This window comes from Apteryx mantelli, chromosome 23, assembly GCF_036417845.1.
Source record: "Apteryx mantelli isolate bAptMan1 chromosome 23, bAptMan1.hap1, whole genome shotgun sequence".
NCBI classification, from domain to species: Eukaryota; Metazoa; Chordata; class Aves; order Apterygiformes; family Apterygidae; genus Apteryx; species Apteryx mantelli.
In genome coordinates this window covers 10,103,639-10,131,274 of record NC_090000.1, presented here as the reverse complement: position 1 = coordinate 10,131,274, position 27,636 = coordinate 10,103,639, and the positions used below count along the sequence as shown (strand labels likewise).

At 51.4% G+C, this 27,636-nt stretch overlaps 1 protein-coding gene across 1 annotated transcript; it reads right to left on the bottom strand.

Moving 5' to 3' along the window:
• Positions 1–821: 821 nt before the first annotated feature.
• On the bottom strand, positions 822–22,704 carry LOC136993993 (uncharacterized). The gene is given in 9 exon segments (XM_067310032.1): positions 822–1,866; positions 1,868–2,253; positions 2,256–2,466; positions 4,256–4,396; positions 5,004–5,171; positions 5,810–5,895; positions 6,240–6,322; positions 7,544–7,700; positions 22,456–22,704. Coding segments are annotated over 9 exon segments (2,526 nt in total).
• Between the last annotated feature and the right edge of the window lie 4,932 nt (positions 22,705–27,636).

Below are 27,636 nucleotides of genomic sequence, written 5' to 3'. Positions count from 1 at the left end.
ACAGGGAAAAGCTTCCGGCCATCCCGAGAAGGTGTCAACTAATACCAGAAGGTATCTATAACCATCTTGTCGTGGTAATTCAGAGAAATCTATTTGCCAATAATCTCCCAGGGAATTTCCTTGCTTAGTGGTCCCCGGAGGCGGTCTTCTCCTGTTCATAGGATTAATTTTTAAACAAACAGGGCACTTTGCCGTTACAGATTTCACTATTCCAGTCATTCCCACACATATAATTGAATTTTGAAGACTAGAAATCATAGCTTTACTACCCCAGTGTGTTTCTTCGTGTCTTCTTTTTACAGTCTCAGTCATTATCTGCTGTGGAATGATGACTTGTTTCGTAGGAGTTATTAACCAACCCTCTCCATCTGGGGTTGCTTTTAACAGTGATGCTAATTGTTGATCTGCCTCACTGTAATTAGGTTTCAGAATTGGGAGCTTCACCTGTTTTACTGGTACCAATGCAAGGATGCCTTGTCCAGCCGCCTCTTTGGCAGTTTTATCAGCTAATTGATTACCCACATTTACTGTGGTTTGTCCAAATTGATGTGCCTTGCAATGCATTATTGCCACTTCCTTAGGTTTCTGAATATTCTGTAGAAGTTGGATAATTTCTTCCTTATATTTAATAGGTGATCCTTGAGCCGTCAGCAATCCTCTTTCCTTCCAGATGGCCCCATGTGCATGGACTACCCCAAATGCATATTTTGAGTCAGTCCATAAATTTACCTTTTTCCCTTCAGCTATTTTCAGGGCTTGCTTCAATGCTATCAATTCCGCCTTCTGGGCTGACGTGTTAATGGGTAGGGCCCCAGCCTCTATTACCTGTGTCGTGGTGACCACTGCATATCCGGCCATCCGTTTCCCATCTCGCACAAAGCTGCTACCATCTGTATTAAAAGAACAGTTGCAGCTACAGCACGCAAACACCCTAGCCATCCTTTACTCACATTCTCCAGTTGTTTAGAGAAATATCCTACAGCTCTTCTCCACGTTCCCAATTTCTGAGTCAGCACACCCAAGGTGAGATGTGGTCATTCATGTACAAATAGCACAAAGGGTTTAGACAAATCGGGCAGTCCCAGTGCAGGTGCTGACATCAGGGCCTTCTTTAGATCCCTGAAAGCTACTTGGCATTTGGGGGTCCATAGTATGTAATTCTCATTTGACCCTTTCAGAATTTCATAAAGGGGTTTTGCTAATAGCCCGTAGTTGGGAATCCACAGTCGGCACCATCCGGCCATACCTAAGAACACCCTCAGCTCTCGTGCAGTTCTTGGTTCTGGAGTTTGGCAGATCGCTTCTTTTCTGTCGGTTCCCAGTCTTCGTTGTCCCTGTGAAATCTCAAGACCTAGATAAATCACAGTCTCTTTCCCTACTTGAGCCTTACTTTTTGTCACACGATATCCTCTTTGTCCTAGGAAATTCAACAGGCTTATGGTCATCTGTAGGCACTCTCCCCTAGTCTCCGCAGCCAACAAAATGTCATCCACACACTGCAGTATTGTTCCTTCCAGATTTTCCTTTTTCCATGATTCCAGTTCCTTGGCCACTTGATTGCCAAATATTGTTGGACTATTTTTGAACCCCTGAGGTAACACCATCCAAGTAAGTTGTGTTTTACGTCCGGTGGTGGGGCTTTCCCACTGAAAGGCGAATATTGCCTGACTGTCTTTGTCTAGAGGTATGCAGAAAAAGGCATCCTTGAGATCAAGCACAGTAAACCATTTATGGCTCTCCTTTAGGGATGTTAGCAAAGTATATGGGCTAGCCACCACTGGGTGAATATCTTGAACAATCTGATTCACAGATCTTAAATCCTGAACCAACCTATATTCCTTGCCATTCTGTTTTTTTATGGGTTTATATTCTGCCATAACTCAAAAATTTAGTTATTAATTCTTCCAACCCTTTTCTAGCCTCCCACTTAACAGGGTACTGTTTTTGTCTTACCGGTTTAGCTCCAGATTTTAGAACAACCTTCACTGGTTTCGCCAATTTAGACCGACCTGGAATTCCGCTAGCCCATACAACTGGTATTACTGCATCGTCTACTTCGGCAGGAATCTCCTCCTCCAGTTTCTGCGTGCTCCGTAACATAAAAATTCTCGCTTCCACAGCTTTTGCTTCAGGTATTAGTAGTTGCACCTCTCCATTTTTAAAGATTATCTGTGTGTTTAACTTATCCAATAAATCCCTACCCGTCAAGGGCATCGGACATTCAGGCATATATAAAAATTGATGAGTCACCCATTTTTCCCCAATTTAAATTTTAAAGGCTGCAAAAAGAGCCAATTTTCTTGTTTCCCTGTAGCACCAACAACGCTTACAGTTTCATGGCTAAAGTTTCCTTTACAAGTATTAAGTACAGAGTAAGTGGCTCCTGTGTCACCTAAAAATTCTACTTCATCATTTCCCAGCCTCAGTGTAACCAGGGGTTTGGCTGGGGATGATTGCCCCGGTCCCCTTCAGGATTCATCATTTAATGTCATGAGTCTGATGGCTTGCAGGGCTGGGTCTAACTTCCCAGCCTGAGGACATTCCCTCTGCCAGTTCCCCCTTTCTCTGCAGGTTGCACCCTGATCTTCCACAAGTCGAGGGTGCACAAAAGGAGGTAACTTTCCCCTTCCCCTACCTCTTCTCATGCCTTGGTAAACCCCCCCCACCTTGTGCCTTCCCTTTCTTTAGAGGCTCTTTCAGGAGCCCTGGTTAAAGTAGCAACCACTCTCCCTTCTCTTAGGTATTCCCTTCAAAAATGTCGCGTTTCTCTCTCCTTTTCCCTATTATTAAAAGCTATCCAGGCCACTTCTAACATTTTTCCCAGATCTCTCGAATCTGCCCCTTCTAATTTTTGAAGTTTCCTTTTTATGTCTGGGGCCAATTGTCCCATAAAAATTGAAGCTAGCTGCTGGGCTTCCTCTGGTTTTTTTTTTCAGGATCCAGGTTGGTATATGTTCTGGCAGTAGCCTTTAATCATTCCATAAAAGCAGATGGGGATTCAGTTGGTTCTTGTTTGACCTCATCTATTTTAGACCAATTAACTGCTTTTGGCATACCGTGTTTTACACCATACAATATCCATTTCCGATATCTTGTTAGAAGTCCCCGGGTCCTGGCAGGTTAGGATCCCACCCCGGGTCTGTAGCAGGAAAATTCTGATCTAGCGTTCCCTGCAAATCCCCACCAGCATGTGCTCCTTCCGCCTGTTTCCGAGCAACATTTAATACCATCTTCTTTTCACTACTGTCCAGCAGGGTGTTTAATATTACCTGCAAATCATTCCAATCTGGATCCTGAGTCCTAATTATAGTTTCAAACACTTCTGCCACTTTCTCCGGATCCTCTCTATAGTTCCCTGCTATTTCCTTCCAGGACCTTAAATCCATTCTAGAGAAAGGCACTTTAACTGTTACAAGTCCGGTACTTCCAACCGCCTGCCAAAGGGGAGCCTGTAAAACCTTCCCCACTTCCCCTTGTCGTCCTCTTGTTCTCCCTGCAGTCGGGCTAAATCCTTCTGCCTCTTCAGCCTCCCCAACAACATCTTCCTCTTCCTCCTCCCGTTTACACTTTAAACACCTCTTTCCGATCCTACAAGCAGAACAACACCTTTTCAACTTTCGACCCTTTCTCTCCTTCTCTAGTGCTAGTATCATTGGATCCTTTGGAATCATTCCACAATCTTTCTGCCATTCGGGGTGGTTTCTTAATGGGAAAAACAAATCTACATACATTATTTCATCCCAATTCCCCTTGCTTCAGCAAAACAACATTAATTGTAATATGGTATTGTAGTTCACAGTTCCATTTGTAGGTCATTTTTCCTGATCTTCTAAAGTATACATGATTACAATGATTACAGTATTCAATTAATTGTTCTCTTGGTAAGTGTACCTCCCAGAGGACCTGCCGCCTCTTTCCAATGCTTTAAAATACATCCCAGGGTGAATTCTTCAAAATCCCCCCCTCTTTCGACGTTTGGTTACCCATAATCACAAAATCCACAAAACAAAGTCCAATAACGTTCCAAATGTCAAATTGCCACACAAATCGAGCAATTCAGGACTCTAACCTGACCTGGTGGGGCTCTAACCCACAATTGTGCACAAATACCAATCCGGGTGTTCCACAGACTTTCGTCTAGCAGAACTATAACCTTACCTTCCCCTTGAGGTACCTCTACAGCCCAACCCTGCGGGACTTTTGCCACATCTGACAGGCAGGCAACCCAACCTTTTAAAGAAAAGAATGCCATTACCTTTCCCAGGGGTCTTGTTCAGAGCTCTTCGGTCCAGGGATCAGAGGTTCTCCCCGAGAATCCCTCGGTGCCGGCTGGAGGTCCTGCGATCTCATGGATCCGTTGAGGATCAGAAGCAGAGTCCCACCTGGGTCGCCAAAACTGTCACCGAAATCGGGAGAAAAAATCCCTAACACCAATGTAGCATTAAGAAGCAGGCATTCTCTTTATTACGGCGCCGGGAACACGGGGGGATAGCTCCACCCGATGTGCACACCATGTGTCGCATCATCTAAAGTTTATATTGCTCTATCCTATGCATATGCATTAAATTTCCAGGAATGATTATACATATTCATTCTATTTCCTAGAACTAATTACTACATTTACATAATCATTACGCATGCGGTCTGAGTCTCTGGGGGTCTCTGGTGTTCTCTGGTGGTGTCAGAAGAGGTGTCACTCAGCGTCGGGCCACGAACTTTGCTCTACTTTTCCATACACGGTCCCAACTTGGCCTGCTTCCTTGTTGGAGAAAAGCTGTCTTGGTCCTAACCTTGGTTCCCACTGGCTTCTGCTGGTTTTTCTGTACTTTCTCAGGATGTGTCAATCCCAGCTGCACTGGTGTCCTTGGGTATGTTTGTCTGAGGCTCCTGTTGAGACTCCTTCCCCAAGCTGGTAACAGTTCCCCCTTTCCCCCCCATTTGAGACTCTTTCTTGTCTGGGCCTTTTGGTAACACCTGGGGCAGGGGATGCTATTCTTACACACCTGCCAGTTTTCTCAGCTCCTTTGCCGCTCAGACCTGCCTCCAGGGGATCCCCCACTACCAGCTCCCTGACAAGGCTGAGGTCTGCTCGCCTGAACTCCAGGCCCTGGACTCTGCTACTCTCCTTCCTCGCTCCCCTCAGGGTCTTGAACTCCACTATTTCATGGTCTCTACAGCCAAGGTGGCCACAGACTATCATGGCCACATCCCTTCTGGTTGTGAGCTTCCATTTCTAGTCTTTGGGATCCACCTTATTCCTGTCAAACCCCCAAAAGCCCAACCCTCAATGCAGCAAACATGCACACGGGAGTTGAGGGTCCCCTCCCATCTTGCAGCCAGGACTGGCACCAGGACAGCGAGGCTCTGCCTTAACCCCTTCTCGGCCTCAGGAGGCCTAAACCAGCTCTTCCCACCTCCCTGCAGAGTCTCCTTGTCACCAGGGCATGTGCTGGCCATGAAAGGGCTGAATCCACTGCTCTGACTGGGACCTACAAAGAGCAGGAGGTCCCTGAGGCACCCTGACCGCAGCTGCAGACAAAGAGCTATGGCATGACCTTGGGAGAGAGCTGCCCTGGGAACAGGCAGTGCCCTCAACCCCTAACTCCTCAGTGGTCATTTGGGGGCCCCTCCAATGTTCACAAGCTGCAAATGGCAGAGTTCACACCACACCAAGGAAAGATCCACAGCAGTTTGGAGGTTTAGTTTAATTCACAAGAACAAAGCTCTGGGTGTAGCCTCCAGCTACAGCCTGCGTGCATCTCTGGCTTAGCCCTTGAGGGGCTGAGCGCAGACTGCTTTCATATCTCACCTTTCCAGCTGCCCCTGAAAGCCCAGGCTGAAGGATGCGGCTGCACTAGAGACCTGGGGAAGGGCACTGGGCTGGAAGGATTCTCTCTGTGACACAGTGTGGCCACCATTAGCAGCATGCGGGTGCACACCTCATGGCAAAACACACAATAGGTGTGATCTCTTCTTTGAATTTTTCCATGAGCACATGGGAACAGGATCCTGGGCTGGAGGGGACCTTGGTTTGACCCAGTAGAGAAAGTCCCAGGGTCTTCTATGTCACCAAGTCCTCTGAACACTAGAGAAGAACAGTCCAGGAAGCTGGCATTACTCTAGGCCAGGACCATCCCCATGACCAGAGAGGTCATGGCAGGCCAACAGAAGTGCATTCACTTGCACTTTGCTAGGATTTCAAAAGCACGAGAAGCAGAACTGGAGAAATGGAAACTTACCCCAAGAAGAGCTTCTACCAGCTGTTCAGTCCCATTTAGCCTCTGCAGAAAGTCTCTGTAAAATCTCGCTTGCACGTCTTTTCCTTGAATAACAAACATGCCAATGTCCTTCAGAACAAGGGCAACATTCTTGCCACTCTCGAGGCAGCGAGACTAAAGACGCATGGTCTCTTCTGTGCAAGCCTCCACTGTTTGCCAAGGAACGGAGATGTCTGAGGCTACGTGAGCATACTTCAGGGGCTCCTTACATTTCCTTACGACCTAGGAAGCAACACAAGAAGAATGAAGTCACTAACAGAGCAGTTCAGCAGGCTAAAAGAGAATGTCAGCAGCTTTGAGGTCTTCAAGCAAGAAACTGCTCCTGGCCTGTCTTCTTTAACATTTGGTAAAGCTCCTGCGGGAAGCTGATGTCATCCCTCCCGAGGAGAAGTTCAAAGCACTCTGCAACTGATGTGCCGAGTGTACAGCAAGGTTTTCTTGCCTACAGAGATGGGAAGATCCTAGCAATCTGGTATGAACCTGAGACACAGTGGTAGGACAAGGAGAGGAGAAGGCAGAGAGTTCCCATGATGGGGAAGTGGGTGCCAGGTCACGGTACTTGTGCCCACACTCAGTGCATTACACAAGCACTGCACTACACCCCTTCAGACCCTTCAGGCCATCCCCAGCGCCCTCAGACGTGCACAGCAAATATGCCTGCTTTGGGTGCCAGAGGCCTGTCCCTGAAAGGAGCCAGACTCATGTTGCCCTAAGAGAGAAGATGGAATCCTTTGAAAGGAAAGACTCACTCCAAACGCAGCTCTGAGCTCCTCCTGCCCCACAGGCATCACCGATATCCACTACATCTGCAGGGCTGGCAGCGCTGACCAGCAGTCACAGCAAAGCTGGCCTCTGATGGGTTTTCATGCATGCTGTGGTCCCCATCTCTCTCTCAAGGCTCTCTACATCTGGCTCACTTCTAAGTAGAAGGAGAATGCAAGAGGCAGTATGAATGCTGGTGTTTGCCTGTACAAGGTCTGGTGTGGCAATAAACATGGACCAAGGGTTTTAACTAGATCTGAGCGGAAGAGGCAGCCCCAGTACACTGGGCATGTAGCCAGCTGTTACAGCAAGTCAGAGGGAGAGGGAGTATAATTGTATTGTGCATTATGATCTCATGATAATAATAACAGAAAAAAGAAATGGAGGTGTTCACAGGACCTGGTGGAGGAATTCTAAATGTCTAACAGTCACATCTGAACAGCACTTGTGCACATCCCAAAGATGTCCCAAGGGGAAGCAAAAGTGCCAGGCTGTCTTCTTACCAGCAACATAGGCCTTATCATTGGGGAGGCCGTGAACCTCTGCAATATTCTTTGAAAGGTGGAACACAGGTTTGTGAACAGTCAGAAGGCCACGCTTCCCACCACCAACTTGTTCAGTTACAACACCGAAGGTCCCAAGCTGAATAATTCGGAGTTCCTGAAAACAGGAAGGAAGAGAAGAATTATGAGACTCTTAGGTGGACTGGCTGATGATCTGTCAGTGCATGGTGATGGTGCTCTGTGTCCTGCCCACTCCTGCTGTACTGCAAAGCTTTGGAGAAGCCTTGGAGAAGCTCTTTGGAAGAGCTTTTCAGGCCTCAGCACCAGCTGCCTTACAGCATAGTCAGACACACCTCCCCAGATAACAAGGGTCTCTGGAAAGTAAGTGAAAGACATGTCATGCTCTGGGTGGGCCAACTCACAACCATTCAGCCCATGCCTAACGCAGGAGATGACAAGTGCAAGTGTATTCAAACAGCATCCCCCTCCCCAAACATACCCCATCCCTGACAGGAGCTGCAGAGCTGAGGTGGGGCCTGCCTTAATGTGGACCCAGGAGGGTCTGGATCTGAAACAGAGGCATTACGGCATGGAGATTGTGAGGGATCTTGGGAAACTGCGTAGACAAAGATATTTGCATGAGAAGCGGTAGAGTAGGTGTAGCGGAAGATCACGCGGTGTGACGCGCAGACTAGGGGTGGGGGCGAAATGCAACTGTATATAAGCTTGAGTGCAGCTCACAATAAATGCCATTTTAGCACCTCTCACATTGAGGTCTGTGCTTTGTGGCCCTGCAGCGGGAAGCTGCAGTGCACCCCCCGGTGGCACCATGAGACCGAGCTAGAGCGCAGCGACAGGAGATCCTGCCACGGGACATCCACAATGTGTTCCTTGAGCTCAAAGCCTGCTCTGCCACTCTGGAGGTACAAGGAGATGCAGTGGGAAGGAGCAGGAGTCAGGAGACAGGAAGCCACTGGGAGGTGCGGAAAAGTCCAAGATTTCATTTCTAACCCATGTGTTTTTGGCAGCTTCTCCAGAGCCCAGCAGGAGCTGCAGGGCCCCTCAGCCTTCTTCAGACAGCTCTCCTTTCCTGCCACATGCAGCTGTCACAGGATGACCCCCTCCCTAGGGATTTGGGCAATGGATTTCCACTCAGCAAGAGCACGGTGCCATGCCCAGGGCAGTCTGGGCGCTCAGGGCATCCCCTGGGTTTCCCCTGTGGGGCCAGGCATCTCCCACTGCTGCCAACAGCCCCACCACATGTCTGCCAAGAGCCCGGGACTGTCACTAGGCTGCAATGGGTCTGTGCCCATCGCCAGGGCCAGCCGTGTGCCAGGTGCTCACCCCAGGGGAAACGTGTGCTGGTCCCCACCCTGGACCAGCCGTGTGCCAGGTCCCTGCTGGGGCCAGGCCGGCGCTGGGCACCCCGGGCCCGGGCAGGATGAGGAACCGCTCTGCCCCGGGCAGGCGCAGGGCCAGCCCCGCCAAGGGCTGGGCACCCTGGGCCGGAGGGACTCGCTGCGGCTGCCACACGCTGGCTCCAGCAGCCCATCCCTGCCCAGGGCAGTGGGAGCAGTTGGCTGGGGCCAGGTTGGGCCATGCTGGGGCAGTGTGACATGGTGCCGTGTGGGGCTGGACCGGGATATAGCTGCCGTGGTGGCAGCGCCAAAGGTCAAGGAAGAGATAAATACTGCGTCATGTCAGCGCTGCTGCACAGTCCTCCTGCAATAAGACCCCAAACCGCGTTGCTGTAAAATGCCAAGCAGCACTGTAACTTGGTCAACGTGCATGATCATGGGCCTTGATCTTGAAGAAGGAAATCTAATCAGAAAAAGCATAAAGCGCAAACAAATGGTTCCTTCCCTGCCCAGTTAGCTTTTTCACAAAACCTGCAGTTACCCACTGTTAACCCAGCTCAGTTCCCCACCAGTCCAGGTTGCTGCAGAGTGGATCAAATGCCAGTGCCAGCACGAAGGGGAGGACAGTACTGGAGGGGTAAAATCACTCAGAGGGAGAAGGGGGTTTTTTTTGCTTGTTTGTTGTTTTTTATGGCAGTATCAGGAGGGCAGCAGAGCCCAGGGCAGCCCTTGGCAGCAGCAGGGCTGCGGTTGCCAGGCAACGTGGGGGCGGGGCAGCAGGAGGAGGCCAGGTGACCTGCAGCCAATGGGGTGCGGTTGCCAGGCGACGCAGGGGCAGGAAGCAGGAGGCAGGTGACCTGCAGCCAGCAGGGTGTGGTTGCCGTTGCCAGGCAACATGGGTGGGGCCCGGCCTGCCCTGCCCTGGGGGAGGGAGTCCCAGGCCCTGGAGGTGGCTGGAGCCTGGCAGGGGCGGCCATGGTGGGACAGCGTGTGGGGCTGGAAGCGCCAGGGAGCCGGGACCCGTGCACCCTGGCTGCGCTGCCCCAGCCCGCTGGGACGGGGGCCGTGCGCGCCCCAAGGTCTGGTGCTGCAGTGCGGCCATGCACCCCGCAGAGGCAGCAGGGGAATGTCAGGGTGGGAGCAGGACTACAGTTCCCAGCTGGCCCTCCACTTTCCTTCTGACATCCCTGAGAGCATCCTAAACAGGGAGAAGATAAATGCCATCTTCAAGGCAGGAATTTCCAATGAGCTCTTCCCTGGGTTCATCAGGGCACACCAAATGATCCGAACCCTTCTGACCCCAGGTTTTACCCTAACCTTCAGGGCTCACTGCCCCACAGCATGCTGCTTCACCGAATCACAGAATGGCTGAGGTTGGAAGGGACCTCTGGAAATCATCTAGTCCAACCCCCCAGCTCAAGCAGGTTCACCTAGGGCAGCTTGCCCAGGTCCCTGTCCAGATGGCTTTTGAATATCTCCAAGGAAGGAGAAACCACATCCTCTCTGGGCAACCTGTTCCAGTGCTGTTACTCTCACAGTAAAGAAGCATTTCCTCATGTTCAGAGAGAAATTGCTGCATTTCATTATGTTTCAGGCATAGGGTAAGAGTGAGGGTAAGGGGGCAGGGAGTGAGGCTGCAGCACAGCAGTTTGGGTTTGTTCCCAAAACAACTTCCGTGCCCTTCATCTGCTCCCATGCCTGCCTCCAGGTTCTGGCTGCTCGGGTGAGAGGACACAGAGGACCTCCTCATCAGCACCCAAGCGCTGTCCCGCACACCTGCCTCTGCCTCTGGCCTCCCCCACCCTCCCTGCCCTCCTGGGCTGACCCCGCCCTCCCCTTGAGCACCTCACAATGCCAGCCTGCTGCTCCTCACCAATCAGCTTGCTGCAGCACAAATGACCTCACAACCTACAGCCCCGCCCTGACACCTCCACCTGCACCTCCCCCTCCCCTGCCTCCGCCCTCTGCTCTCACCCCCATGCGCTTCCACTGCGAGACTAAACCCGACAGGCCCTGCCCTGCCTCTGCAGTGAAGGACCCAAACACCTTGGAGCTAGGCTTCCAAGATGGTTCGACAGTTAGGGTCTTCAGGGGAGCAGCTTCGGCCTTAGGCTTCACGCATCAGTGGGGTGTTTGCGCTTGGCGGTTTGTAGTCTTAGGGAAATCTTTTGAGTGATGGAGAGAGCAAGGGTGGCATGGCTTCAATGAGAAAGGTGTGCACGGAAGGGCATGGAGCAAGGCTCCATTAGGTGAGACATGGATGCACATGGAGCAGGAAATGGGTCATAAAGTCAATGAGGCAGGATATGGGGATGGGCTGGGAACTGGACATCCAGGACAACCCATTCCTCGGGGGGTCTTTAGAAAGAGACTGTCCATCTCGGGAAGGCCCATCTCCCTGGGGCATCTCCCTAGCTGCCCTCCAGGGCAACAGCCTCATCCTTACAGCCACAGCCTGTGACCACTGCCTCCATGCCCCCATGGGCATCTTCCTCCTCAGCCTTGCCTCCATCTCCACCACTGTCCCTAAATCCATGTTCCCTGAGGGACACCAGGGCTGTTCTCCACTTGGGATGTGCTGCCCAGGGCTGCCTGGTTCTCTTCTTGATGGCAGCACAGTTTTCTCTTCTCACTGTCATGGCCTACAGCCACCACATGGCCACCTGCAGTATGGCACCCCGCTGGGCTCCAGGGCTTGGATCCTGGGGCAGTGGTTTCTCCACGCAATGCTGAGTCAGTAGCTGAAACAGCAGCAGCAATAAGCTGCCCTCCTCTCCTCTCTAAAGCCCATCTTGTGTCATCAATGCCCAGGAGCACTGAGAAGGGCAAGAACTGCAGCTCCCATGTGGCCTGGATGCCCAGCTCTGCAAAAGACCACCAGGGCACCCCAGTGCCAAAGCCCGGGCTTGAACCAGGGACCATTTAGATCTTCAGTCTAACGCTCTCCCAGCTGAGCTACTTCAGCCCTGCCCTGCCACCTCTTGTCCCCATCACAGCTGTGCAGGAGCAGAGGCTGAGGAGCAGGAGGTCCCTTGGGCCAAGCTGTGTCTTGCCTGGCCATTGCTGGGCTGTGGCTGGCCCTGGTGACCATCCCCAAACCTGCTCTGCTCTCCTTCTCCAGGCATGCTGCGATGGCACCTCCTGGTGGGCCAGATGCCTCCACCAGTCCCCCTTCTGCCCGGCATACGACTAAAACATCTACAACTCCTCCCTTGTCCACAAAAATCCATCAGTCCCCCCATAACTGGCTTCAATACCTCCAGCCATTGGGAATGGCCAAGGATAGCTAACAGAGGCATCTCCAGAGAGCGGCTTCCTCCTGTAGCCTTGCTGGGGAAGAAATCCCACAAACAGGGGGTTTGTCCCCCAAATGAAGATCTCGGAAAGGACAAGCAGGTTGCCCAGAGAGGTGGTGGTGGCTCCATCCTTGCACATGTTCAAAAGCTGCCTGGGAAACACAGTCCTGGGCCACCTGCTCTGGGTGACCCTGCTGGAGCAGGAGGTTGGACGAGGCGATCTCCAGAGGTCCCGTCCCACCTCAACCATCCTGGGATTCTGGGGACTGGGGTGGGGACATGGGGACTCAGGGATCACGTGGGGACACTGGGGACCAGGGTGAGATGTGGAGACACATAGGAGACAGATGGGGGCCAGGCTGGGAATGTGGAGGACACATAGTGGTCACATGGGGATTGGGTCAGGACATGGAGGACACATTGTGTCCATGTGGGGACTGGGGGGAGGACAGGGGAACACAGGGGAGACATGGGAGACACATTAGGACCAGGGTGAGGATGTGATATGTGCTAATTTGTTACATCAACTCAGGAAGTGATTTTACGATGAAACTAGGCGCTAAGTACGGGCTAAACTACAACATCCTGTAACGAGAACATGTCCCCCACCCGAGATGATTCCACTGAGCTAGCGAAACTGCAATGTTAGTTTAGATTACCTAATATGGCGGTATTGCACAACTGTATTGTGAAATGTGTGCACACGACCTGAAGGTCATCACTCACAACGCCGAGGAAGACTCCAGCCTTCATCCCCACGACCACCAGAGGGCTGAAGAAGACCTCCTAGCAACAGTCGGCGCAACCGTAGAAGTTACAGGAAGTGCCACGTATACCCGGAACTAGAGCCGCATATAAGGAGACTGTGAGCGGGGGAATTTCGCGCGCCGTTGGTGGAGCAGAGACTCCCCGGCCGCCCAGCGCTGTTTTGCTTACTTGTGACTTGCTCAATTATTTTATTAAATTGGAATTAATGCAACCCAGTTAGAGTGGTCATTACGATTTGTCACGTTTACCTATAACAAGGACATGGGGTTATGTGGGGACACAGGGGGACACTTGGGACAGGGAAGGAGACACTGGGGCACTAGGGGTGTTTGGGGTCCCTTCCCCTGTTAAAATTCGCTGTTCTCTTTTGTTCGTTCACGGGCACCAGTAATGAGCAGCAAGAAACACATGTCTAAGTTTTAACAGTTTTATTGCTAGCAGTAAAGTGCCAATTGGCTGGGAGCACAAGAAGGGACCCCAAGAAGCTTTTTGTTACAACTTTTAAGCGATAGCAAGTTCTTACATATTCAATACTTTAGTTTACATCACCGACCAGATCTACCCACAATTCTTAGTTCTACCAATCCCCTTGCTGTGTTACAGTAGGAGATAGTTTCGTGCCAACCTTAAATGGTCCATCTTAAAAGTAGTCATCAGCTGATTTTGCACCTCTTCTGGTGTTGCCTCTGAACAACTTTCTGTGCTGCTGGCTGGATTGAACTGGCTTTTTTGCAGTTCTTCAACTTTGTTGGAAAAACAGGGCTAAGGCAAGGTCAGAGAAGATGTTCTGCTTGCAGGGCATGTGACCTTGCATGTTCTTTCTCTGCAAAACTAGAGTAGAGTGGAAATTTCCTTAACAAAACTTTACATCCACAAGTCCAAGGGCCTTGATGGGATGCACCCACGAGTGCTGAGGGAGCTGGTGCATGTCATTGCTAGGCCACTCTCCATCCTCTTGGAAAGGTCATGGCAATCAGGAGAGGTGCCTGAGGACTGGAAGAAAGCCAGTGTCACTGCAGTCTTCAAAAAGGGCAAGAAGGAGGACCCAGGAAACTACAGGCCAGTCAGCCTCACCTCCATCCCTGGAAAGCTGATGCAGCAGCTCATTCTGGAGGCCATGTCCAAGCATGTGGAGGAAAAGAAGGTGATCAGGAGTAGTCAGCATGGCTTCACCAAGGGGAAATCATGCTTAACCAGTCTGATAGCCTTCTATGCTGGAATGACTGGCTGGGTAGATGAGGGGAGAGCAGTGGATGTTGTCTCCCTTGACTTCAGCAAGGCTTTTGACACTGTCTCCCATAACATCCTCATAGGGAAGCTCAGGAAGTGTGGGCTAGATGAGTGGACAGTGAATTGGTGGATTGAGAACTGGCTGAATGGCAGAGCTCAGAGGGTTGTGATCAGTGGCACAGAGTCTAGTTGGAGGCCAGTACCTAGCGGTGTCCCCCAGCGGTCAGTACGGGGTCCAGTCTTGTCCAATTTAGTCATCAATGACCTGGATGAAGGCACAGAGTGCACCTTCAGCAAGTTTGCTGATGACACAAAACTGGGAGGAGCGGCTGATACACCAGAGGGCTGTGCTGCCATTCAGAGGGACCTGGACAGGCTGGAGAGATGGGCAGAGGGGAATCTCCTGAAGTTCAACAAAGGCAAGTGCAGAGTCCTGCACCTAGGGAGGAATAACCCCATGTTCCAGGACAGGCTGGGGGTTGACCTGCTGGAAAGCAGCTCTGTGGAGAAGGACCTGGGAGTGCTGGTGGACAACATGTTGAGCATGAGACAGCGATGTGCCCTTGTGGCCAAGAAGGCCAATGGTATCCTGGGCTGCGTTAGGAAGAGTGTTGCCAGCAGGTCAAGGGAGGTGATCCTTCCCCTCTCCTCAGCCCTGGTGAGGCCACACCTGGAGTAGTGTGTCCAGCGCTGGGCTCCTCAATACAAGAGAGATATGGAGCTACTGGAGCCAGTCCAGCAAAGGGCCATTAAGATGCTTAAAGGACTGAAGCATCTCTCCTATGAGGAAAGGCTGAGAGAGCTGGGCCTGATCAGCCTGGAGAAAAGAAGGCTGAAGGGGGATCTTATCAATGTGTATAAGCATCTGAAGGGAGCTTACAAAGAGGGTGCTTTAAATAAGATATCCTTACTGTGAGGGTAGCAGAGCACTGGTTCAGGTTGCCCAGAGAGGTTTTGGAGTCTCCTTCCTCAGAGATATTCAAAAGCCATCTGGACAGGGTCCTGGGCTATGTGCTCTAGGTGACCCTGCTTGAGCAGGGGGGTTGGACTAGATGATCTCCAGAGGTCCCTTCCAACCTCAACCACTCTGTGATTCTTTGAAGCAGCCGGCGGAGTAGTGAGCCCTGGAGCTTAGGGTAAAATCTGGGTGATGCGCGAGTAAAGCGTTAACAGGACTGAAGAAGTTTGCCAGCTGATTTATGCAAGGCTTCTGGGATAAAAACTGCACGGACTTCAGGGAGGGAGGAAGTGATACGGAGGTACTGCGGTCTTCCATCGCTAGCATGGACTTTTCAAGCAGAAAAAGCAGAAACAGTCCTGTGACTGGGCAACTCACAGAGGTCAGCAAAAGCAGTGTTTGCCCAGAGCCCCAGCCATATAAAAAGAAACTTGGAGCAGGTAGGCAGTCGCAGGCACTGGGATAGTCGCAGGCACAGTCGTGCCTGGGATATGTGGTTGTGAGGTCACTTCTGCATGAGTACTGATAGGCCAACTGTAGGCACTTGGCTTGCATATTGATTCTGAGGTCCCTGCTACTTGAGTACATCATAGGCCAGAAGCAGGAACATGGCGGAGGTAAGTGGTTTTCTGGTCACTTGTGCATGAGTACTGAAAAGCCAGCAGCAGGCACATGGCTTGGCTAGTGATTGTGAGGCCACAGCTTCCTCACTACCTGATAGGCCAGCAAAATGCACATGGCTTGGATGTTGCCTGAGGTCACTGCTATCTGCATCAGTTATAGGCAGGCAGCAGGCACATGGCTTAGATGTTGCTTGCGAGGACACTGCTGCCCAATTACCTCCTAGGCCAGTATCAGGTACAGGGGTTCGATACTGAATGGGAGGTCACTTCTGCCTGAGTACCTGATAGGCCAGGAGCAGGCATATGGCTTGGATATTGCATGTAAGGTCACTGCTTCCTGAGTACCTGATAGGCCATCAGTAGGCACATTGCTTTGATGTTGATTGTGAGGTCCCTTCTTTCTGAATATCAGACACACCACAAGCAGGCACATGGCCTGGGTATATGCTTATGAGGGCACTTCTGTCTCAGCACCAGTTAGGCCAATAGCAGGCAGCTGGGTCAGATATATGGTTGTGAGGTCACTCCTGCATGAGTACCTGATAGGCCAGTAGCAGGCGCTTGGGTGGGGTCACTGCCATACATCAGAACAAGGAACATGGCATGGGAATGTGTTTATCACTGCAGGAGTGCTAATAGGCCAGCAGCAGGCGCATGGCTTTGATGTTGCTTGTGATGTCATTGCTACCTGGTTACCTGATAGGCCAGCAGCAGCCACATGACAGGAGTATGTTCTTGTGAGGTCATTTCCGTGTGAGTGTTGATACCCCAGCAGCAGGCACATATGCGGAGTATGTGGTTGTGAAGTCACTTCTCCATGTATACTGATTGGCTGTGGCAGGCACATGGCTTGGATGTTGATTGTGGGGTCACTGTTGCCTGAGTACCTGATAGGCCAGGAAAACTAAAGGTTCTCTCAGATAGTGCTGCTCTCTGGAAGAAGCTATTTCAGCTAAATTAGAAGCACATTTACATTATTTTGCTGACAGAAATACATTACTTATACAAAAAGAATAAATGAAATGAATCCTTACTTCTTCTGCATCACTGAAAACCTCAAGATCTTCCATCACCTTCATGTCATCCACTGCTTTGTAATACTGCTTCTGCACAACTAATGCAAAGTTGCACATGTCACAGCAATGAAAAGCAAGTGTGGAAAAAGGGTTGAAAGAATAAATAGAAGCAGTAGGACATCTTCATATGGAATGCACACAACGGCAGAGTCACATTCACACTTATGCAGGTTCTTAAAAACTAAGGAAATGCTAGTTCCAATGTTCACTCTTTATAGAGAGATTGAAGAATAAGTGTTTGAGAATTTGCAACTACACACTCTAGTTAGGTTCATTTTCCCTCCTGCTGAGGGCACTGAAAAATCCACTTCTGTAGAAGAAACAAAGAAATTCTGAAGATCATAGTAAGATATTAGGAAGAAAATATGGCAGATTTTAACAGTACTTGAACTGCTCTGCATGATAGTAATAAGTCATTTGCAGCTAACTGCTTTCCTCACATACAAAGACTCTCTATTCTTCTCTTAACTGGGGTGTAAAGTTTCTTCCATGACTACCTACGTTAGACAAGGCACCCCACTATTGTTACACTGCAAATCTCCTAGGAAACAATGCCAGCTTGGGCTGCCCAAAGGGCCCCTTGAGAATTAAGCCCCAGACAGGAATGCAGAAATGTTACAACTACTTCAGCTGGTCTGCAGTCCATTCTTCTTCAGTGTCCTAACTCCACCAGGGTACAAACAACATTTCAACTTTTGAAAGCATGGAACAAAAACTGATTAATACTGAAGGAGTTTCTCGTACTGAGACAATTCCTGAGGAGCGCAAATCTGCTGGAAGTCACAAGGGGAAGCACCACAGAGGCCATCGACACAAGAGGCTCTAGTATGAAGGTCTTTCATCAAAGGATAATCCAACATCCAAGACAGCAATGGCAAGTCAAACATGAGCTGTGTCACAGTCTTTAGATGTGAAGCGCCTTTACAACTCTTCCTCTCACATACCTTCTCAGTCTGGGAAGACTTAAACAGCCGTGGCTATCTACTTGCAAAGCACTCTGGTCAAACCAGCTTGGCTGCACAATCCCAAGGAATACAAGTACAATTCAGAACTCAACAGACATGTTAACACTAGTGTTACCAAAAGGCCCAGACAAGAAAGAGTCTCAAAGCGGGGGGAATAGGAGAACTGTTACCAGCTTGGACTAGAAGGAGTCTCAACAGGAGCCTCAGACAAACATACCCAAGGACACCGGTGCAGCTGGGACTGATACATCCTGAGAAAGTACAGATAAACCAGCAGAAGCCAGTGGGAACCAAGGTTAAGAACAAGACAGCTTTTCTCCAACAAGGAAGCAGGCCAAGTTGAGACCATGTATGGAAAAGTAGAGCAAAGTTCATGGCAAGATGCTAAGTGACACCTCTTCTGACACCACCAGAGACCACCAGAGACCCCCACAGAAGACCCCCAGAGATTCAGACCGCATGCGTAATGATTATGTAAATGTAGTAACTAGTTCTAGGAAATAGAATGAATATGTATAATCATTCCTGGAAATTTAATGCATATGCATAGGATAGAGCAATATAAACTTTAGATGATGTGACACACGGTGTGCACGTTGGGTGGAGCTATCCCCCGTATAGCTGGCACCGTAATAAAGAGAATGCCTGCTTCTTAATGCTACATTGGTGTTAAGGAGTTTTTCTCTCGATTTCGGTGACACTAGTTACAGGAGAGAGCTTTGTAGGCACAGGAAGAGTAGATTGCTATCTGAGCAAGGAACAAAGGTTCTAGCACCACAGCCGACAAGGAAATAGTAACAGGGACGCAAATGTGCTGCTGGGGAACAAAGGTTCCAAAATTCCAAGTTCCGCAACCCCAACAGCACCGTATTATGGAGAGATCCTGTATCCCCGCAGTTATTACAAGGACATAGCACACCGTGAGGAGGATATAGAGAATTCTCAGCCCTCCTAGTGAATACCTTTCCCTCGTGTTGCCAGGAAGCACAATACCTCTTTTTCTGTTCAAAAAGAGGAGAAAGGCCCTAGTCCCTCTCACGGCATTGTACACAGGCTTCCTAAGAAGGATTCTTTTAGTCACTCTGGAAGTTTTTGCAGAGAAAAGCCTATAAACTACAAGAAAGATTCAGGACTCAGGTGTGGTGGGTACCTTACAGACACAGGTCTACGCGTAGGTGCCTTTCCAAACTTGGTAACATTTTGAGGACTCAGGAGTAAGATCTCAAAGTGGGAGAGAGATCTGAAAAGAGTGGGGAAAAGATGCAGGATTTGCATACAAGCTGAAGACTTGCACTGAATAGACTGATGCCCGTTCTAAGATACTGACATGCTCATATTCCCTGAAGACTTTCAGAGGTAGATCGGGCATGACATAGCTCATTATGCTGCTGTTACACTTCCTTTTCCAGTTAGAAGTTTAGCAGAGATTGGATGTAGAGAAATACACTCCCTTGTAAGGTGTCCATATTTGCAGGCTTTTGTCAAGGCTAGATCAGAAGAGGGTGGGATGGTTTTTCTCATTGATCTTACACAATGTCTAGTGAAACATTCAATTTTGCCAGGAGAAAATTCTGAAGGAAATAAGCAAACATGAAGGTAACTCTCTGAACCACATATGTTCTGCTAAGAAGGAAATTCTGCCTTACCTATGCATTTTGATTGCAGAACTCTCCTGGCTTCGTAGTGGGGCAACTGTCAGCAGGAAAACTTGGATTTACTTCTGAGCCTAGAGGTAGCCTTCAGGAAGAACTCACAAAGGAAAGTCTTTCAAAGCTGAACCTCCCCCACCCCACTCTTCTTGCAGGCAAATGATGTTCTTTGGAGAAGTTATTGCAGCAAAGTCTTTCACATAACTTAGGGGTTCCTGAAAAAAGTCACCTTTTCCTTCCAAATACTTGGTTCAGAAAAAAAGCTTACCTCATATGTCCCAGAATTAAATTCTCCATAGAAGACATTTTTTCCCCTTGCTCTCTCCCCCTTTTATGGCTGCCTTTGGAAGGATCTAGAAGGACTCCCTTTAGAAGCACTCCATTTATCCAAAAGAAACCAACAGTCAACATAAGACTCCAGCTTGCCACACCAAACTTTCCTTCTCATAACATTTAAAGAACGCTGGTAGCAAAGTCTCACATACCTTGCTACCTACACCTAGGATGAGCTCTCACCAGCTACAAAGAAATGGGTAAGGAGACTCATTCTGTCCAAGGCTTAGAGCACTTTTGTTTGTTCCTGTTCATCTCGTTCACATCGCTGTTTGCACAAGAAGGATGAGGGCTATCACTTGTACAATGTGAGGAAAGCCACGGTGACTTGGAGAACTGCAGCTTGTCCAGTTTACAAAGTGAAGTTTCATTAAGAGCATGCCAGACTTCAGAAGCCTCTTCAGCCTTGTTTGCTTTTCCAAGTGTATTTAGCTGCAATTCAGTTTCTCACCGGACTTTTCAATCTGCAGTGCAATGCACCGAGTTACTAGCTGATCCAAGCATGTCTTGCTGAAGCAGTCAGCTCTTCCTCTCCTTCCTGGTTTGTGATAGGTTATGGGACTAAAGGCTAATCTCCACAAACACAGAGGAGCAGAGGAACAATGACAGGCAGAAGAACCCCCCATAACCTCATCAGAACCAACGGAGCACCTGAACCCGGCTCCTCAACCCCTTGTCCTGGTGTGACACCCACCACATGAGTCAATGGTCTCCCTGCACCACCTTGCAGACCCCCTTGCAGGGGATTACTGCCTGCAGAGGTGTGGGACTCAATAGGGGACGCCGGGGAGAATATTTTGCAGTTGAGGGAGACTTATTATGGGACGTTTTGGGGAAGGAGCAAAGATGGTGAAAGGGAGGGATCAAACTGGCTTAGGGAAGAAGCAATGTCTAGAAACAGGGGGCAAAGGGGATAAAAGGTGCCGGTTGCTTGTGAACAGGTGCCTGGTGAGTCAGCTTGTCTGGCCATGTCTGTGCCTGGTAACTGCAGCCCGTCCTGTCTTCTCTTGACTCCCCTTTCAGCTGTTCTCCAGGCTGAGGGGCTCTCTACTCTGTGTGCATGTGTGTGAATGGAGGTCAAAGTGCCACCACTGGAGAAGGGGCCAGCGGTCATGGGGCCTGTGAGCTGAGGGTGCCAGCAGCCTCAGGGACCGTGGGGTCTGGGGTCAGCTACTGGAAAGGCCCCTGGCCAGGAGCAGCCAGCGGAGAGACCCTTTTGCCAGGTGTGTCCCTGTACGTGTGAGTCGGGGCCCTGAGGGCACAGACAGGCCTTAACGACCCTGAGCAGCCTCTCCCAGGGCCTCCCCCCACACCCTCTCCCCAAGGCCCCAGGACGCCCGACGCCCTGCGCAGCCACCTCTAAGATGGTGCCGTCCTGCCGAGTGGGGTAGGGGGGCTGATGGCCACCTCTCCTGGCTGAAAGGTTGCCATGGCACCGCCCCAGTGCAGCCCTCCTGTTGGCTAGCAAGAGGAGCAGGGCGGGGCTCCCTTGGACTGATGGCACTGTCAGCCAATCAGAGTCCAGCAGGGAGGGGAGGAAGCGGTGGGGCCTGGGTGGGGGAGAGAGGAGAGAGAAGAGGGAGAGGGAGCAAGGGGGAGAGAAGAGAGGGAGAAAACCACATGAAAGAGAGATGGGAGAGGGGAGAGGGAGAGAAGGGCAGAGGAGAGCAGAGGAGTGGGAGAGAAGGGCAGAGCCGCGCAGCAGCAGCGCCCCGCAGCCCCACGAGGACGGTCGCTCAGGGCAGGGTGCAAACAGCCCCCTCAGGCAGCAGCGTCAGGACAGAGGCAGCTCCCTGCACCGGCAGCCGGCAGGGCAGCTTCCTCTGCAGCCAGGCCTGCACCCAGAGCAGGGCGCTGCGCTGCTCTGCAGTGACCCCCGGGAAGAGGGAGGCCGTGCCCTGAACCACGGCAGGTCCCTGGGGGGGCCGGTGGGGAAGAAGAGAGGGAGGAAAGGAGAGAAGAAAGCAGGAGAGAGAGAGGGTGCGAGTGGGTTTGGTGGGGCTGCGGGTGCGTTCAAATGCCGGCGGGTGCCCTCACGCCGGGGTAGGGGCAGTGCTGCTGGCAACAGGGCTGCTTTCCTCCAGGAAGGTCAAAGCATAAAATAGGACAACGCCTTTTCTGCTTCATGTGTAGAGGATTTGCTGAGTTTGTTCATCATTTGGGAAGGAACCAGACTTCTGAGCTGAGGGCTGGCTTCTTGCTCTGACTCAGACATGAGGCCCTGCTGTCTTCAGCTTCATGATCGCTGCTCCCATGCAGTTGTCCTGTTAGAAAATGTCGCCAGTCATTACTTGCAGGTTGATATCCAATTCCGAAGTATCACAGGCGAGGTGTGGGTACTACATAGGCAGAAGCTAATCTTCTGTTGAGGCAGTAACTGGTACCTACTGGGTGTTTTGCTGCACTATGAACATTATGAGGCCACGAGGTGAATCAGGGAGGCCATTCAGGAGCTGTCTCAGCCTTGGGGGAGGGCAGGGGGAGCTGCAGGTGGCAATAGCCGTGTGGCCGGGGTGTGGGCAGTGAGGTCATGACTATGTATGAGAGCTATGCCAGAAAATCACCGATGTCAAGTCAGCTCTTTGTCAGTAGCTGATAAGTCAGCAGGAGGCACATGACTCCGCTACTGATTCTGAGGTCACTCCTGCCTGAGTACCTGATAGGTCAGCAGCAGGAACAGGGCTTGGATATTGATGGTGAGGTCACTTCTGATGGGTGAACTGATTGGATAGCAGCAGACCTGTGGCTGGAAAGGTGAATGTGAGGTCACTTCTACCCTTAGCTCTTGGTAGGGCAGCAGCGGGTACATGGCTGGGATATATGCTTTTGAGATCACTTCTGCCTGAGCAGCTGATAAGCAGGATTTGGCTCCTGGCTGGGGAAGTTCCAGTGAGGTAACTTCCATCTCAGATTCTTACAGGCCAGGAAGAAGCACATAGGTGTGAAGGTGACTGTGGGGCCAGCTCTTTCTGAGTACCTGAGAGGCCACCAGCTTGCACATGGCTGGGAATTGCCTTGGAGGTCGCTCCTGTCCTAGCAGCATCTAGGCCTGCAACAGGCACATGGCTGTAAACGTCCCAGTGAAGTCCTTTCTGTGTGAGGAGCAGATAGGCCAGCAGCATGTTCATGGCTGGAGAAGTTATTTTGCGGAAACTTCTGTCTCTGAAGTGCACAGGTCAGCAGAAGGCATATGGTGGGTGTGAGCATTTGTGGGGTCAGTTCTGTCTGAGACAAAAGGCTTGGATGTCTTCTGTGAGGACGCTTCTGTCAGAGAAGCTCATTGGGCAGCAGTGTGCACATGAATTTATTCCACTCCATTATCATTCTTTAGTACTGGTACCTTTAAAATGAGGATGTTGTCCTCTGGCAATTGTGGACATTGAGTGGGATTTTGTCCTTCTTTCAGACTAGAAGGCTGAAGCCTGCCAGGGAGCCAGCAAGACTTTCATAGGCCACTAAATGAGTCTGGAGCTGGTGTGAGCAGTGGCATTAGTAATCTCTGATTTCCAGGCTGCGTGTGCTGTAGAAATTCCGCCTGTCCAATGGCAGGGAGCTTGTTAGATTTTCCTGCAGGGCTATACTGGGTCTCTGTTCTTCATGTGTACACTTGCTTGAATATCACCTCTGGGACAGTAACATGTCTGATGCTCTGTCTGAGTATGTTCTGCTTGGAGAATGGGTGCAAAGGCTCTTGGAGGAGACGGAGGTAATGTCAGCGCCAAAGGAAGGCCTGGGAAAAATGCGCACAGAAGCCTCTTTTTGGCAGCAGGTTAGGCACAAGGGAGAGGAGAGCTTCGTCCTTGGGAAGCCCCTTGGGAGCACTTCCTGAGATTCCTTGAGGTGGGAACTGAACATGAGCAGGGCTGAAAATGGATGTTCAGAGCAAGTGCATTTTCAAAGCCGTTGGGGGAACAAAAGCAACTTCAAGGGATGGAAAATGGCCCTTGCTGTGTTTTCAGGCCCTTGGGGGGGCCCCTGACTGCTTCCATATCTAGTCCTGTCCCCTCTGTGTCCCCAATGCACTATGCTAATGCAGCAGTGCCCTCAGAATGAAGATCCAAGCCATGTGCCTTCTACTGGCCTCTCAGGTACTGCGGGAGCAGGGACCTAGCAGTCAGCTTGCATGCAAGCCTTGTGGCTGCTCCTGGCCTATTGGGTACTCAGGAAGAAGTGATCTCACAGTCAACAACCAAGCCATGTGCTTGCTGCTTGCCTATCAGGTACTGAGGCATAACTGACCTCAGATTGAAGATCCAAGGCAAGTGCCTGCTGCTGGCCTATCAAGGGATGTGGGAGAAGTGATATCAGAATCAACATCCAAGGCCTGTGTCTGCTGCTGGCCTGTGAGCTCTTCAGGGAGTAATGACCTGAGAACCAGCGTTCAAGCCATGTGCCTGCTGCTGGCCTATCAGTTACTCTAGCAGGAATGCCCTCAAAAGCACGTGTCGCAGCCATGTGCCTGCTGCTGGCCCATCAGGCCCTATGGAACCAGTGACTTCACAATCAATATCCAAGCCATGTGCCTGTTGGGAAAGGAAGGGACAGGAAGGTAAATAAGTGCAAAGTGCTCCTGAGAGGCTAAGGCCAGCATCCCATTAAAGGAGAAAATAATACAGTAATGTGAAGAAAGCAAGCCACAATACTATTCAAAGAGCCTAATACAATGCTCCCAAATTCTTCAAGAGGAATCCACTCATTGAGTGGAAAAGTAAAACACATAACTGTATGTGAAAGTGTAATGACATTGAAATGTATAAAGGTGTGCAATAGCAGAATGGTGTGACGGTGTGAGATGCAGCATTCCTAAGGAGAAATCTGCATTGAAATGTGTGTGCTGTTTTGCTTAAATGGTGGTGTGCAATGAGAGGGCAGTTAGAGAGAGATGGAGAGGTGGCAAGTGCCAGTGGCCGTGGGCTGCGAAGGTGCTGTGAGCTGTGAGCACTGGGACCCTGCTGCACAGGGGACAAACATCCATCCCCCCTGCCTGGCCCTGAATCCACAAGCCCAGGAGGAGTTTAGTCACCTGAGGAGAAAAATCCCCCTCCAGGACCTGGGTGCAGCACCTGTGTCTGCAAAGGCAGCAGCAGCAGCCCCTGCAGCCCCATCCCTGGGAGCAGGTTCAGGGCTGGAGCTGGCACAGTGGAGACCTGCTGTGACACTGCCTGGGGCATAGAGCCCAGAGAGAAACCACCGTCTTCCTGACTCAGGCACTGCTGCAGGGAGAGTGTGGCACGGGGGCTGCTGACATCACGTGGGCTGTGGTTTGTGCACCTGCAGGCAAGACTTTGATCTCCTGATCAGCCCCCGCGAGGGAATAACGGGCCCTTGGGTGAACACCCTGAGAGTAGGGAGGGCTCTGAACGCCTGGGCTTCCCTGTCTGCTGTGAGAGGAGTGAAATGCCCCAGCTCCCTGCTCCCAGCCAAGGCACCCACTGCGGGGCTGTGCGGGAAGGGATCGACAAGCCCATTCTCACGGGAAGGGGCTCTGGCCATGGTAACGAGGCCTTTCACCACTGCTGCTGCTCCCAGCACAGTGGGGCTGTAGCAGGGTTGGGGCTGTTTCCTTCCCTTCATGACACTGTCACGCTCTCATGCTATGAAGGTTTGATAGCAACGACTGAGACAGTAATATAATAATAATAAAAAAGATGTTTATTTCCTCACACAAGTTCTTGGATTAGTAACATCCATTAAAATAATGCGATTACTAATTTAGAAAGGATAACACAAAACCATCAGTTACTAATTTAGAAAGGATAACCTGAAACCGTACATTACTGCACTATTAATTGGAAGGACTGCTTATCCCTGCTTGAAAGCTAGCTTGTTCACTCTCCTAGTGAGAGGGCTCTCAACCTCGAGGAGTTACCTTAACCCAGCGTCCCAGGAAAAGGGGGGGGGGGGATACTCACGGTCCAGCCGGAGAGGATGGTCAGGTCACGTTCCCGTCCCTGCTCAAACTCTCCTAGCTCCCAAGTCTCTTTTTATACGGCCGGGGCTCTGGGCAAATACTGCTTTTGCTGACTTTTAGCAAGTTTCGCAATCACAGGACTGTCTGTTTGTCTGCTTGGGAGGACCCTGCTAGCAAGGCAAGACCACAATACCTCCGTATTGTTTCTTCCCTCCCTGGGGGTCCGTGCAGATTCCAGGTGACAGACTTCTTCAGTCTTGTTAATGCTGCCATTCCGCAGCCTTGCGCATGTCAATCCTTGTGCATATGGGTTGGTAGACGACTTTAGTCCTGTTAAGTCCTCACTCGCCCGTCACACTGCCCACCCCCGGGGCAGTCCCAGCTCCATGGTCCCCATGGTACAGGGACAACGGGACACTCACACCTCGGACACTTGGGTACACACAGTGGACGAGATGCCCAAAGCTCCCTGTCCCCACAGTGGGGTACAAGGGGCGGCAGAGCCATTTCCCCACCATGGTCTGCCCTGTCCCACAGGGGTGGGTCCCATGACGATGCCGCAGTGCAGCAATGTGACATCCGCATCGGAGCCGTCCCTCATATATGGTCATGAACGGCACTGGAGAAGTTCATTGGAGGGCTGGGCTCTGTCAGATGGGAGATGGCTCCTGATAATGTCTAAAAATGTCTAATGCTGCTTCGATTGGCTCCTCCTGCAGCTGGGCCAGCACTTGCAGATATATATTGCCCTCCTGCCTTTGTTGTCCCCTGCGAGTCCCCAGGAGCTGTGGCAAGGAGTGGGTTGCAGCAGGGCAGTGCCAGCAGGGCAGGAGGCTGCGGATGGAGGCCGAGGGAGTCCTCGTCCCTCGGGTGCTGTGGCTGCTCCTCTGGGTGCAGCTCTGCAGGGGTAAGTGCCTGCTTCCTTGTCCCACAGCCCTGGAGCCAACGGGCACCAGTGAGGTCACTGGGCTCCCTCTGCAAATGGGGTTTCCTCCCCCAGTCCAAAGAGGCAAGGGGCAGAAGGTGCTCAAGTCCATCCAGCCTATGCCTTTGCTTTTGCCTCTCTGGGTAGGAGAAGGGTTTTTGTGCTTCCAGGGCTGCTGTGCTGCAGTGGCAGTCATTGCCTGAGTGTGTTTAGAGACAGCCCATCCTTGGGCATCCTCTGGGGACCCCCTGTTCCCCCAGCGCTGTGCCCTTGGAGCTGGCAGTGAGTCAGCTGGTGACTGCTGATCGACTGCTCATCGATCCCCAGGGCACAGCCAGCCCCCGAGGTGCCCAGGAGGGTTTCTGTGGTGTTCACTGCCCTGGGGTCGGGGTGTGCTTGGCCTGAGGAAAGGCAGTTTGTGCTTTGCAGAGAGGAGGGGAGCAGGACACCTGCACCCACAGCCCAGCAGAGAGGTGTCCTTCCCGGGAGTCCTGGCCAAGAGCAGGGGCTGGGCTCATGCCCATGTGCGAAGAGGAGATGTGGGTTGGGAGGGATCATGGGGATCATCTCAGTGCTCCCTGGGGATGTGGAAAACCCTGCAGGAGGTGGGTGGGTTTGGGTGGTTCCCAGAGCAGGCGGTGGTCAGGGCCCTGGGGCCCTGGGAGGAGCAGCAGTGTGTGGGGAGTTCTGGGGGTTCAGGGCTGCTCATGGGGCACTTTTCTGTGGAGGAGTGAGTGCCCTGTGCAGGGCCAGGCACGGTGTCCACGTGGGCATGGGCAGGATGGAGTGGGCTGCTGGGGTGGGAGGCGGTGCTGAGGGCTGTGGGGTGTGACTGTCCCAGCAGGGTCAGAGCTGGGCATCCTCCAGCCGAGCCCAGCACAGCCCATGTGCAGAGGAGGGATCCCAACACTGTCCCGGGACAGCCCGGAGAGGGGAGAGGGCTCACACCCCAGTGCCTGGGACTTGGCCCCAGGCAGAGGATCCCCCACACAGCGGTAGCA